This window comes from Acanthopagrus latus, chromosome 17 (genome assembly GCF_904848185.1).
Source record: "Acanthopagrus latus isolate v.2019 chromosome 17, fAcaLat1.1, whole genome shotgun sequence".
Taxonomy (NCBI): Eukaryota; Metazoa; Chordata; class Actinopteri; order Spariformes; family Sparidae; genus Acanthopagrus; species Acanthopagrus latus.
Window position 1 is genome coordinate 30,884,931 of NC_051055.1, and position 13,833 is coordinate 30,898,763.

General features: G+C 46.2%; 2 protein-coding genes across 4 annotated transcripts in view; one reads left to right on the top strand and one right to left on the bottom strand.

Moving 5' to 3' along the window:
• The first annotated feature begins 747 nt into the window (after window positions 1-747).
• The window catches only part of pik3r4 (phosphoinositide-3-kinase, regulatory subunit 4), a 28,852-nt gene continuing 15,766 nt past the window's right edge, over window positions 748-13,833 (top strand). For 2 of the 3 annotated variants that reach the window (XM_037074626.1, XM_037074625.1), the window contains exons 1-12: window positions 749-1,125; window positions 2,164-2,901; window positions 3,191-3,324; window positions 3,573-3,783; window positions 3,869-4,264; window positions 4,432-4,566; window positions 4,646-4,867; window positions 5,046-5,219; window positions 5,364-5,509; window positions 5,588-5,791; window positions 9,192-9,393; window positions 12,755-12,846. In XM_037074626.1, coding sequence (XP_036930521.1) covers window positions 2,184-2,901; window positions 3,191-3,324; window positions 3,573-3,783; window positions 3,869-4,264; window positions 4,432-4,566; window positions 4,646-4,867; window positions 5,046-5,219; window positions 5,364-5,509; window positions 5,588-5,791; window positions 9,192-9,393; window positions 12,755-12,846 — 2,634 coding nt within the window. In that variant the 5' untranslated portion in view covers window positions 749-1,125; window positions 2,164-2,183. Of the gene's footprint in view, window positions 1,126-2,163; window positions 2,902-3,190; window positions 3,325-3,572; window positions 3,784-3,868; window positions 4,265-4,431; window positions 4,567-4,645; window positions 4,868-5,045; window positions 5,220-5,363; window positions 5,510-5,587; window positions 5,792-9,191; window positions 9,394-12,754; window positions 12,847-13,833 lie in introns of all 3 variants that reach the window. The other variant, XM_037074627.1, reaches the window with a different exon arrangement.
• Window positions 12,891-13,833, bottom strand: part of col6a4a (collagen, type VI, alpha 4a) — a 71,706-nt gene continuing 70,763 nt past the window's right edge. The window contains exon 43 of the mRNA XM_037074618.1: window positions 12,891-13,255. Coding sequence (XP_036930513.1) covers window positions 13,224-13,255 — 32 coding nt within the window. The 3' untranslated portion in view covers window positions 12,891-13,223. The remainder of the gene's footprint in view (window positions 13,256-13,833) is intronic.

The window sequence follows — 13,833 nt, forward strand, 5'->3', positions numbered from 1 at the left end:
TTTGAAACCTAAACCTTCCAGTTTCCTGTTATCTTCCGGGCAGCTTGACGGACGGACAGCGGCTCGGTGCCAGAAACTTCCTTTTCTCCAAACGAAGATCGTGTCACAAAACAGGATGACTCTCTGGATAAAGAAGAAGCGACCACATCCAGTTAGCAGTTAGCCTGACTCATACAGATTTTCAGTCATTAATTAACAAATGTATTATGTTATTGAACTGAATACATTCACTATAAATGTATTATAATGTAAAATCTCTTTGACGATCAGAGTGCTGCATACTGCTGCAGCTCCTCAGGTACAACAGGTCAGCTGCTCTTTAGTTCCTCAGGTAGGCAGGAATTAGAGTCTCTCTTCGCCGTCTTTCAACAAAGTCCTTGTAAACATGTGGAAATGATCCTTTAATGTCTATCTACACACAACATGCCAGTATTGATCAGTCAGCCTGTTTGATCACTGCTGCGGTCCAGAAAAAGATATCAGTACCTACTGGACAAATGTTCATGAGAAGCAAAGACTTATTTTAAAAAAATAATTAATGAACAATTCCAGTTTAGTTCAACATGCAATGTGAACCCGTGTTTGTTAAATACATCCCAGTATAGCCACACCTGTGAGTAGAATGAGGATAATCTTACAGGTAAAATTCTGAACAGAACTGTCACCAGTTTTGTGTGAGGTAGTGGTTCCTCTCTTTCATATGCCATCTTTGTATTTACTGAATCTGACCAATAGGGGCGCTCTCGAGTTTCTTGTTTCCGGTCCGACCCGGATTCACAACAACCGCTTGAGACTGCTAACCAGCTAGCTAGCTAAGTGACTCAGGCGGCTACTTTTGTGTATTATTCACGGTTACGGTCCGTTTACCGCCGCGGGACGTGTCACCGGCGGCCGGGCGGGACTCTAGCGGGGCTGCTGTCGTAGCTAACCCACCGACAGACGACATGAAGACGGTTACTCTGCGTTCAGGCTGAAGTTTGTACCACTGGCAGCATCACTGGAAGCGGAGGGACGTCGGCTACTGTTAGCCTGCTGAAGCACACCCAGCAACAACAACAACAACAACAACAACAACAACAACAGCAGCGGTCCTGTCAGCAGCAGCAGGGACCACGTTAACATCCGGTAATCAGAAACACACAGCTTCGTATTAGTGTCCCAACACGGACATTAGTGTTTCGGGTGATGCTAATGTGAATGGTTGCGCTGAAGGAAGCTAATAACGGTTAGCTAGCATGCTACATTAGCGCTGTCAAAGTGCTGTGTGTGTGTGTGTGTGTGTGTGTGTGTGTGTGTGTGTGTGTGTGTGTGTGTAGCTGGATCATATGACTGCTCCTCCTGCAGCTGGTACCGAGCTGGAGGTTTGAGGCTTTAATTCTTCCATGTTTGCTCCTCAGCTGCTTTACTTTGAGTTTAACGATGGACAGCCAGCGGTGAGGTCCAGATGTTTGGCTACATTAAAGGACATTACAGAAAAATGAAAGAACCTGTTTCTTCATGCTGGAGTTTAACTAACGTTGCATGGTTAAGTAAAATGTTTTAAATGAGCAATATGTAGATTTAAAGAACATTTAAACTCAGAATTTTGATATTTACAATGTTGATATGTTGGCAGGGTCCGCCACATATAAACAAAGCAAAACAGTATAAACTGTGTTGTCTTTTATATTTATCTAGTTTATTCAGTCATGAACACAAAGAGAGTTTGATCATTTAGTTTTTTTGTCAGCCAATGAGGATCTGTCTCTACTCATTGACATTTCTTCACCAAAACTTTAGAATGCTCCTTTAAACTACGTGGCCAAAAATTAGCGGACAGACCCGGGAACACACTGGTGTGTACTTTTGGATTATGTCTGGTTTTTATAGTTCTGGCTCAAGGTTTTCAGCTGGACACGTTGGTTTGAACGAGCGGTCCCTGTGTTCTTCTTTTATTGTTTGGTTGTAGATGTTACGGATGCAGTGGTGAAATCATGGTGACTGTTTTGTGTTTGTTGAACACTGCTGGTGATTTAAGTTTCAGAGTCGAGATAGAGAACAATGGAATTTAAAACTGAGACTGTGGACAACATTTAGTTTAGTTCTGTGGTGAAAACGTTAAATAATCATCTCTGTGTTCATTTCAAACGCCTGGAACTGATTTGTCCTGTAACTTTCTGTCAGACGAGGTGTTTTGAGGCGTGATGGGGAACCAGCTGGCGGGGATCGCCCCCTCACAGATCCTGTCTGTGGACAGCTACTTCTCAGACATCCATGACCACGAGTATGATAAGAGTCTGGGCAGCACCCGCTTCTTCAAGGTGGCCCGGGCTAAACACCGGGAGGGCCTGGTGGTGGTCAAAGTCTTCGCCATCCAGGACCCGTCGCTGCCTCTGACCAGCTACAAACAGGAGCTGGAGGAGCTGAAGATCCGACTGCACTCCTGCCAGAACTGCTTGCCCTTCCAGAAAACGTCCCTGACGGAGAAAGCCGCCATCTTGTTCCGTCAGTATGTCCGGGACAACCTGTACGACCGCATCAGCACCCGGCCCTTCCTCAACAACGTAGAGAAGCGCTGGTTGGCTTTCCAGATCCTCAACGCCGTGGATCAGGCGCACAAAGCTGGAGTCCGCCACGGCGACATCAAGACGGAGAACGTGATGGTGACCAGCTGGAACTGGGTGCTGCTCACTGACTTTGCCAGCTTCAAGCCCACGTACCTGCCGGAGGACAACCCCGCCGACTTCAACTACTTCTTTGACACGTCCAGGCGGAGGACGTGTTACATCGCTCCAGAGAGGTTCGTGGACGGCAGCATGTTCACCACAGAGAGCGACCAGAACACGCCGCTGGTGGACCTGACCAATAACAACCAGAGGAGCCGAGGGGAGCTCAAACAGGCCATGGACATCTTCTCTGCAGGTAGAGACACCAAACACAAACCTGACGGTGAAAAATGAAAACACAGCGCATATTCAGTATTTAACAAGTATGAATTACATTTCAGATCATCCAAATAGTTAATCAGAGTGGCAATTAATGATTATTGTCATTGTTGATTCTTTTCTTGATTAATCAATTAGTAGTTTGGTTCATAAAATGTCCGAACCAGAAGATATTCAGTGTTCTGTCACAGAGCAGGAAAGAAAAGGAGAAGTCAAAGAATTCAGATTTTCTCTTTCTTAAACAAACGTTGTTGTCGTGTCTTCAGGCTGTGTGATAGCTGAGCTCTTCACGGAGGGCGTCCCTCTCTTCGATCTGTCCCAGCTGCTGGCGTATCGTAAAGGACACTTCCAGACCGAGCAGGTCCTCCTGAAGATCGAGGACCGAAGCATCCGGGAGCTGGTAACGATCGCTGTCATCTGATTAGTTGTTGCAAGTCAAGTCAGTTTGTCTACAGGGTTTTGCTGCTTTATGTTGCTGAGTGCCCCTTTTTATATTCAGAGTGATTATCTGAAATGTCTGCAGTCAAAAAGAGCTACTAATAAACCTAGAATGTATCTGCGTATGAGTGATAGACGAGCTGTAGTTTAACGAACGCATCTTCCTCTTTGACTTCATTTAACTGGTTCTGTGCTGATTTTCTCCGTCAGGTGGCTCAGATGGTGCAGAGGGAGCCGGAGAAGCGTCTGACAGCTGAGGAGTATCTGAAGCAGCAGAGAGGGAAAGCCTTCCCCGACATCTTCTACACCTTCCTGCAGCCGTACATGGCTCAGTTCGCCAAAGAGACCTTCCAGTCCGCCGACGAGCGAGTGCTCGTCATCCGCAAAGACCTCGACAACATCCTGCACAACCTGCGAGGAGGTGAGAGGGATCTGAGCTCCCAAACCTTCTGATGGTTACACACTGAAAACTGCTCCTCACTGTTTGCAATCTGTTTCCTCTCCAGGCTCCTCTTCATCGCCTTCGTCTCAGAACAGCAGTGATGTGGTGCTGAGCTCCAGGGAGGAGCAGGGCCTCATCGTGCTGGTGTCCGTCATCACCTCCTGCCTGCAGACGCTGCACTCCTGCGACTCCAAGCTGGCATCGCTGGAGCTCATCCTGCACCTGGCCCCGCGGCTCAGCGTCGACATCCTGCTCGACCGCATCACGCCGTACCTGCTGCACTTCTGCAATGACTCCGTGCCTCGAGTGCGCGCTCAGGCCGTGCGCACTCTGGCCAAAGTGCTGGCTCTGGTGAAGGAGGTGCCGAGGAACGACGTCAACATCTACCCAGAGTACATCCTGCCGGGCATCGCACACCTCGCCCAGGACGACGCCACCATCGTCAGGTTGGCGTACGCAGGTCAGAGGCTTGAGGTTCAATAAATCAAACAGATGCTATTATTAGAGGATATCATTGTCGTTACCAGATTATAACCACAAACGTTCTCATCTGCCTTTAAGATTGAGCATCAATCGACTCTAACGCGTTTAGCTCTGTGCCTTTATATCCTCTCTGCTGATGTTCAGAGAACATAGCTCACCTGGCAGAGAGCGCGCTGCGTTTCCTGGAGCTGGTTCAGGAAAACAACGTGAACACAGAGCAGGACCTGAGCGGCGAGGACACAGAGGAAACCCTCCACCCCAACGAGAACTACGACTCAGGTACTGACACAGAAACACAGAGCAGACACGGCTGCTGCTGGAGGAGTTGATGTGTCTGACAAATATGTTTGATGTTCAGAGCTGCAGGCGCTGCACGAGATGGTGCAGCAGAAGGTGGTGACGCTGCTCAGCGACTCGGAGAACATCGTCAAGCAGTCGCTGATGGAGAACGGCATCACGCGCCTCTGCGTCTTCTTCGGCCGGCAGAAAGCCAACGACGTGCTGCTGTCCCACATGATCACCTTCCTCAATGACAAGAACGACTGGCACCTGCGAGGAGCCTTCTTTGACAGCATCGTCGGTAAGAAAACCACAAAATGAGGCAAATTCAGGTGGTTTTAAAAAGAAGCTGCATGTTGAAGCTTCTCTGAGGATAAACAGAATGATGCAGATATGAAATGAGTTGACTGGTAATGAAGAGTTTGTGTATCTTTTCCCCTCCTGTGTGTCTTCCTCCCTCTCCTGTGGTTGTATTGAAGGCGTAGCGGCGTACGTCGGCTGGCAGAGCTCCTCCATCCTGAAGCCTCTTCTCCAGCAGGGCCTGAGCGACACCGAGGAGTTCGTCATCTACAAAGCTCTCAACGCTCTCACCTGCATGTGTCAGCTGGGTCTGCTGCAGAAACCTCACATCTACGAGTTCGTCAGTGACATCGGTGAGTTTAGAGAGTGAAACATGTCACACAGGATCGTATTGTTTCTACTCAGTCAGCCTCATGATGCAGCTGTACAGCACACACCGTCACGTCACTGTCAGCATCATCTGGCCTGTATGTTTTGTCCTCTCCGGCTTGCTGTAGCTCCGTTCCTGTGTCACCCCAACCTGTGGATCCGTTACGGGGCGGTGGGCTTCATCACCGTCATCGCACAGCACCTGAACGTGGCTGACGTCTACTGCAAGCTGATGCCTCACCTCAACCCCTTCATCACCCAGCCCATCATCCAGGTGAGTCCTCCTCCTCCTCTTCATCATCCTCATCATCACTGCACACCGTCATCTTCCTCTCTGTGTCTCCCTCCTCAGATCGACAAGGAGCTGGTGCTGCTCAGTGTGCTGAAGGAGCCGGTCAGTCGCTCCATCTTCGACTACGCCCTGCGCTCCAAAGACATCGCCAGCCTCTTCCGCCACCTGTTGCTTCGACAGAAGAAGCGCGTGGGATCAATCCCAGAATGCCCCACTCCTGAAGACCCCGCCATCGCACAGCTCCTCAAGAAACTGCTGTCACAGGTCAGAATAAGGTTGCTCAGTCATGTTATTTATGACATGTTGGGGCTTGTGTCCATGTAGAGTTTTTGTTCCCGGACCAGGTGATGATATTTTTTGCGTTTTTATCTCATACGGATCGCGACATGAACCCACGTCTGCAGCTGAACATCAGCACGATTGAGCTCAAAACATTATGAGGGCACGCTCCCTCCAATAAGTGCTGGTGATAAAAATAAGAATATAAAACAAACATCCACATCGCAGCACTTCTCTGCCCAACTGTACAGTTATGTGGACGCAGACTCTTATGAGTGTTTAGGTCGAGGAATAATGTGAATACTTTCTCTCTTATTTACGCTCCATCAGACGGTTTTGGGTCATTTTGACGTCACTGAGGTCGACTGAGTGTTGTCGTCTTGTAATCAGCGAAGTGACTGAAGCTGTTCAGGTTGTAACACCATCACAGGAAATCTGCTGACAGACACAAACCAGCACAAACAGTAATTATATAAAATAATCAGTTTTCGGTGACGTTAATCTGCAAAGAGAAGAGTGAGAATACGTAACGAGTCTGTGAGAGAACATTAACAGAGAGATGTGGACGGGTTGTGAAACTGAATCCAAAAATCATGTTCTGAAGTTTTAATGTCTGAGCTGATGACAGATCTCTTCCTGATGAGCTGATGTTCACTGCTCTGTTCCGACCACACCGATCAGAACAGAGCAGAACCAGCCAGACAGGAAGTCAGAAAGCAGAGCAGCATCGTGCTGCCAGCTGATTTTCAAAATAAAACAACTGCTCAGCTCTGAAGCAGTTTAAAGTGTTTGGACCAGAGGGGGCAGTGAAACACTGTGTTAGCCTGTTGGTCAGAGTTAACACACACACACACACACACACACACACACACACACACACACACACACACACACACACACACACACACACACAGACTGTGTGTCTGTTTGTCATCAGGCCACAGCACTGTAAGAACAAACCTCAGAACGACAGAAAGCATCCGCGTCCTCTAATCCTCAGATTCTGTTTGAAGTTTAAAACAGACGTGAAGAGACAGTTTGTTACAAAAGAGAAAAGAAGGAGGCAGGAAGTGAGGAGTGGGAGTCTGTGAGGGGACGAACCTTATCAGAACCTTTTCCCTCGTGTTTCTGTCCTGAACGCAATGTTGTGATAAAGAAACATGAGTTTGAAGTTATTGTGTTTGATGAAGAGTAATACTAACAGTTCGTAGTCTAACGTGCAAAAACTGGAATTAGATTTGACCAAATGAATTAAGTTTGTACAAATAGAACATTTTATAAATGCTCATTCGATCAGTTTTTTTAATGGATGTAACAGAAAATGTTTGAGTCCAGAGAAGTGGTGAGCAGCAGGTCGGCCTCGCAGACAAAGACCGACAGCTGAGGGTTGTTGTAGAGATCAGAGGGATGCAGACAGGAAGCAGGACGTCAGCGGGCGGCTGCTCGCTGTCAGAGCTGCTGGTGACGCCACAGAACAGAGACGAGGCTGGACTGAGGTCGATCCCCCACAAATAAAACGACCGGGGGACCAAATAACAGATCACCGACTGACTGACTGAAGACCAGACCTGAGGAGCTGCTGACAGCCTTCCTCTCATGGCGGCTGTGTTACCTTTTCTGTGGTTAGATGTAGAGGATGTTAGAAGTGATGGCTGCTCGCTCTTCAGTGATGCTCTTTGTCATGTCTGATCTGTGTCAGACCTCTCGGGCTGCACACAGTTCTCTTCACCCGTTGAACCGGTTTTCAATCAGTCTGATTGTGTGAACTTCACTGAGCCACTTGAGCTCCGACTGATTTGTTAGTTTCGTTGGACTTTAATTAATCTCTGTGTTTTATGCATCAGGCCTCAGATGTGTTAATGCTGGTGTCGACCGTTAGCACCTCTGAGGGTCGCTGAATCTGAACCCTGCTGTCAGATGTTTCCCAACAAAGAGAGCGAAGAGGAGGAGAGAGGAGAGTTTTCATACGAGGGAGGAAGATTCCGATCATCGGACCACAACGTTAAGAAAAATGCTGTTTAAAAACATCGTCTCAGACTCCCACGCATGTTTCTGCACCATCAGTTATATTTCATGAATGTTCACAGAGTTCTTCAGAACATAATCAGCGAGGGGCAGAAACGTTTCTTTAGAACTTCTGTAAAAACATTTAGGAGCTCTGAAGGAATTTCCACAAAACGTCTGAATCCTGCGGTTACATAATGAACACTGATGGGCTGAACTGAGTCCAGAAAACACAGAGCCGATCACACCGGGGGCAGAACTGTGAGCCGGGGGGGTTTGTAAACGCTCCATCTGGCAAACAGAGCCGCACACACACACACACACACACACACACACACACACACACACACACACACACACTGCCAGAGTTTTTTAGTCTTAATATTCTGAGGAAATCCCACAATTCACACAGACCTCCTCTGTGAGGAAACAGCTGTGACGCTCACGTCGTGTTTCTTTGTTACTGATTAAAACACAGAAGTTGAACACGTCCGACCTCGTGGAGTTCGTGTTAGAGGGTCAGTGTCTCTGATCTGTTTCAGTCTTATTCTTCAGTCACCGGGTGCCACCGGACCAACACGCAAACCAAAGCACAACTTACTGTGTGAAAGAAACAGATTTAAATTCTTTTGTCCAACATTCAAACTTTCACATCGATGTTTGTGAGCAGCATCAAAGAAAATCTCAGACGCAGGACATGAGAACGAGGCCGGCAGTGAAGATTCACTCTTCATATCTGTTACAACATCCGAGCACCAGATTGTCTCAGCTGATCACGATTCTTGATCATCTCGTCTGATCAGAGATGGACTGAGGTTAAACACCTGAAGGTTACAACCTTTTTAGAACTTTCTCTAAAAATGCCTGGACACTGATCACCTCCATGTGAACACGCCGTCTGTTTCAACTGATCCATGATTGAACCAGTAACCACAACATCACCAGTCTCCCTTAACAAATGTGGTGATTTAAGAGTTGTTTCATGAGGAGACACTTACTAATGTTGTGAAACTTTGTCTCTGACAGATTCTGAATTATTGTTTCCTTCTTGTAAATTCAGCATTAAGAACCTGAAGTGAACCAGTAACCACAACATCACCAGACTCCCTTAACAAATTGTCAGATTTTAAGAGTTGTTGAATTGGAGACACGTTATAAACTCTGTGAAACTCTGTCTCTGACTCATTCTGCATTATTTGGACCTTCTTGTTCATTCTGCAAATGTGTTATGATGCACACTATCGTACAATACTTGTTAGGAGACACATTCACTGTCACACAGCATTTGAAACACTGACGGGAAGAAATGTTCGACCATATAAACCGTCAACGGACTCGCAGTCAGTCATCTGTGTTCACTCTGTCCTGTTTGTCCTCTCAGGGGATGACCGAGGCGGAGGAGGATAAGCTGCTGGCGCTCAAAGACTTCATGTTGAAATCCAACAAGGCCAAAGCCAACATGGGCGAGCAGAGTCACCTGGGAGAGGCGGTCCAGACCGGCGTCATCGACCTGGCCACGCTCGGCATCACCGGCCGCCAGGTGGACCTGGTGAAACCCAAAGCTGAGGCCGAGGACAAGAGAGGTAACGACGCAGCGTCCACACACACTGTCAGAACATTTATTTTACAGAGCCACCTGAGATTTAACTTTACAACAATACATCTTCTCATTTCACATTCTTAATGATCGTATTCGTCTCGTCGCTGAGTCATGAACAGACGAACCCTCAGACAGGATTTAAAGAAACTTCCCAGTTAAACAGATTAAATTAACAACACATTTGTGCTTCTTGAGTCTTTTTCTCTCTGATCTCCAACATTCACTTAGTGAAACGATCTTAAAGCAGAAAATAAGAATGATGCCAAAAAACCCCAACAAACAGGTTTAAGTTCAGTTTGAAAGAGTTCAGAGATGATTGTTCACGTTTGACTCGTGGAAAGTTTAATGAGGACCTGAGACACGATATCTGGAAACAGGAAGTCACACAGAACCTGCTGGACCACTAACATCTGTAAAATGAGTTTTTAATTAGACTCAACCTTGATTTGTAAATAAAGTCATTAAAAGACATCTGTGTTACTTTCAGGACAGAAACAAGGCTGAGTGTCTTCATCCTGATGTGGGAGAATCATTAACGTCTCACCTCACATCTGCAGAATTACACCTGTAATATTAGACCGACATCACATGAGTATCATAAACTGTCTGTTTGTTACAACATGAGGAGACAAATTGAAAGATTAAGTTCAGTTCTTCCTCTGGGACATCGATTGATAACTGACGATTAATTCAGCCGGGTATCAGTCTGTCGTGTGGTGTTCAGTGGTCGATCAGTCGTGTCGGAAAATTGTTCCACACTCGTCGTCTGCATGCAAAAAAATAGAAATAAATAAATAAATGACCAACAGTCCTGATGGTGTCGGTCGGGTGTTTGAGTCGAGTCTCCCTTCAACACCTCCGCCTGTCGATCCATCAGTCGATCAGTCGATCAGTCGATCACCTTCTGACCCGTCTTGTTACCTGTGGACGGTTTAAACAGCTGCGTTAGACGGTGACACTTGTTTATTTAAATATCAAAGGAATATTCTGATGTCATCAGAACACAAAACTCACCAGATTTATTTTAATTTGAGTCATAAATGTTTTACAGGGTTTGAAACAATAAAGTAAACTCAGATTTATTTTGATTTATTGTTGACAGTGTTTTGACTTCAGTTAATTAATCAATAATAAATCCCAGAATGTGTCTGATAATCAACGAAATAACAAACGTGTTATTTCGTTGCTCAGAGAAAAAGAGCTGAATAAATAAGTTTAAAGATCATTTTGTAGATGAGCCGTCAGATATTTCAGACGACTTCATGTTGTGAATCCAAATATTTAATCGTGGAGTTGAAGCAGAAGTTCTCGTGTTTCATGTTCAGTGTTTTTATTCATTTCAGAGTCGGTCGCTGCAGCATCTGGTACTTAGTTTCATGTTGCTGTAGTGTGGAGTGAAACGCTCGCTCGCTGTCAGAAATAACAAACTGTTGAAGGTCCCATGAAGCTGAAAATGCTCGTTGTGACTTCATGTTCCTGTTTCCTGTCTGATGACTGATCTCATGCACAAATCAAATCAGGAGTCAACAAATTCCAAATCTGAATTCTTCTGTTTTTCCTTTTTAGCCATTTGATTGTTTTTATTTTATTATCTTGAGTTTATTCAGAAAGTTTCATCTGGTTGGTTTATATTCAAACTACAGAGAAAGTTGTGTTCTTGGTTCATGGGACCTTTTTAAAGTCTAACATGTCCACAAACTACAAACATCAGCGTCAACTTGATCACTGTGCTAACAGCTGCGTCCTGATGCTGTGAGCTTTCCTCTCAACCTCTAACTTTATTTTACTGTCTCATCTGCTTCACGTCATGTTGAGGAAAAGGTGCACTTGAACGCATCGCAAAGACAAACATGTCTGATAACAAGTTGTAATGTTCCTGCTGTCAGTTTGTGTTTCGGTCGTACTTTTCCCACTTCTCCTCTCAAACACTGATTCACTGATCTGAACAGCCGATCAGTCGATGCTGACGAGCAGAAGGTCGAAGAATCAAAGTACAAATACTTTATTAACTTACTTCAGTAGATGTTTCGTGTATCTGTCTGTCCTTCACTTCAGTGTCTCTGTTCGTAGCTCGTTACTTTAGTTTGATGCATCTGAGGTGAATTCTGGATTCTTGTTATTTCCCAACATCAGCAGACTGATGTGGACCAATCAGACGCAGCGAGACGAGACAAAGACGTAAAAGCCGTAAGAAGCCGTAAACAGACAGAGAGGGAGGCTGGAATGTGGAGAAAAGGCGTGTTAGTGTCTCGTATCTGCAGAGAGTTTCTGATTTTCTCTCTTTGTTGCTGCTCGGGACGCTTTACCAACCCAACATGTGTCTATTTGACGTCCTGGGAATGAGACTCAACAATCAACTGTCTTTGTGGTGCGTTCAGGAACAGCTGGGACAAATCCTACTGATTCTACCTTTAACTTTAATAGTCTTTGAATTCTATTAATATGACGTGAGCTTCAGTTAGCTTTGAGCACAAATGTCCTTCAGAGGGAGACTTTTTACTCTGATACTCTGAGTCCATGTCAGAGCCTGAACTCTGTTACTGTACTGGAGGAAACAAGCTGGATCAGAACTTCTACTTTTACTGTGTAAAATAAAAGAAGTAACTACAGAAACCAAACAAAATAAATCTTGTGGTGCAGTGACAGAATGAGAGCGAGCAGGGAGGGGCGGCTGATCCTGGACTGACGGGCCGGTGCACTAAAACCGAGTCCGTCCACCAGAACCTGAAGCGACACAGACTGTAGAACACTGGAGAACCTGCAGGCTGCAGCAGAACCTCCACCATCTGATCGACTCTGCGCTCCAGATGTTTCTCTCTCAGTCATCAGAATAAATTACTGCCGTCTGCAGCCAAAACATTTGAAAGATGCCTGGAGGAAAGTCCCTCTGTAATCGCTCTCATTCATCACTTTCTGTCTGCGCTCCAAACACTGAGTCTCTACACTGTCAGACATGTTCATGTGTCCAGAGCCTGTTGATCCTGAAACTAAAGCACAGCGTTCAATTGCTGGACTTTAATTTGAAGGTGAGGTCCTTTTGGTTTCGAACACGTTGAACAGATGTCGGTGCGGGTTAATTATTTTTCTTTTCGTCTAAATAAAGACTTCATGACTCTGAGAGTGTTTAGCTGGAAACGAGAGATTATCTTCTTCTTCATTCATTCCAGATTAACATGTTTTGTGGTGTATAAATGTAACCGGTCGTTGAAGTGACACCATCTGTGGAGCATCACGTGGTTCTCAGTGTCGTTCAGCTAAATATTTACAGACTCGTTAGTTAATTGCAGCCTCAGAAAGGTTCTGACTTCCTGTTTGTGAACTTGTTGTGTTTTTCTGTCCTGCAGCGAGGAAGCACACGAAGCAGGACTCCACCATGAACGAGGAGTGGAAGAGCATGTTTGGATCTCAGGAGCCGCCCTCGGCCCAGACCGCCACGGTAACACCTCCACTGTCCGGGACCGGTTCTGTGCAGCCCGCGGCTCGTTCACACCAGCAGCACACTTCATTACTCTGAACGCGTTTATAGGTGTTTTTAAGGCAAATACTAGTTATCCAGGTAATATAATAAACTCTGAAGTCTTTTTATATTCCTTCTATAAAATGCCAGATGATGTCGTTGTAGTCTGAACTTCATCCAACAATCCAGAACGCTTCAATTATACAAAACTAATAAAGTCCTCGAATCGTAGCAGCAGAAACGAGAATATTTGGCAGATTTGCTTGAAAACAATTCCAAACATTAACATCCAGCGTCTGAGCTGGAGATTCTGTTCCCAGTTGAATCTGCTGGTTAACTCACCGTCACACTCTCACTCACACAGACTGAACCAGAACAGTGTTGGTTCCTCAGCTCACAGTAACATGAAGATGTTCTGTCTCTACACGCTGATGATGTCATCAGGCGCTCTGTTCACTCACTGTGGGAATCAGGTGCCGCCTCGCCGCCTCGCCGCCTCGCCGCCTCGCCGCCTCGCTGCCTCGCCGCCTCGCCGCCTCGCCGCCTCGCCGTCGCTGTGAAAGTTCCAGATGTGGAGAGGAGAGAGTTTCTCTCCTCGTCCACAGAGTCGGCCATGTTGCTACAGCAGCCCAGAAGGGACTAACCAGACACTCCAGAGAGAGACTTTGACATTTGTCTTGTTGTTATTGGCTCCCGCGGGGAGGACGAGACGAGGGGAGACGAGGGGAGACGAGGGGAGACGAGGGGAGTTCAGTCTGACACATCACCACAGGACCTCTCAGGACAGAACGCTGAAACGCTGCACCGCTCATTATTTCTGTTGGTTATCATTAATGAGATCTGGTTTTGGGCAGCAGTGTGAGTTTGGCTCGTTGTTAAACAAGCTGTAAGTGAATGTTTGACTGGAGGTTTTATCTCTCTGGCTGCAGGCTCAGAATCAGAAACATGTGGATCTTTGTTCTGTTT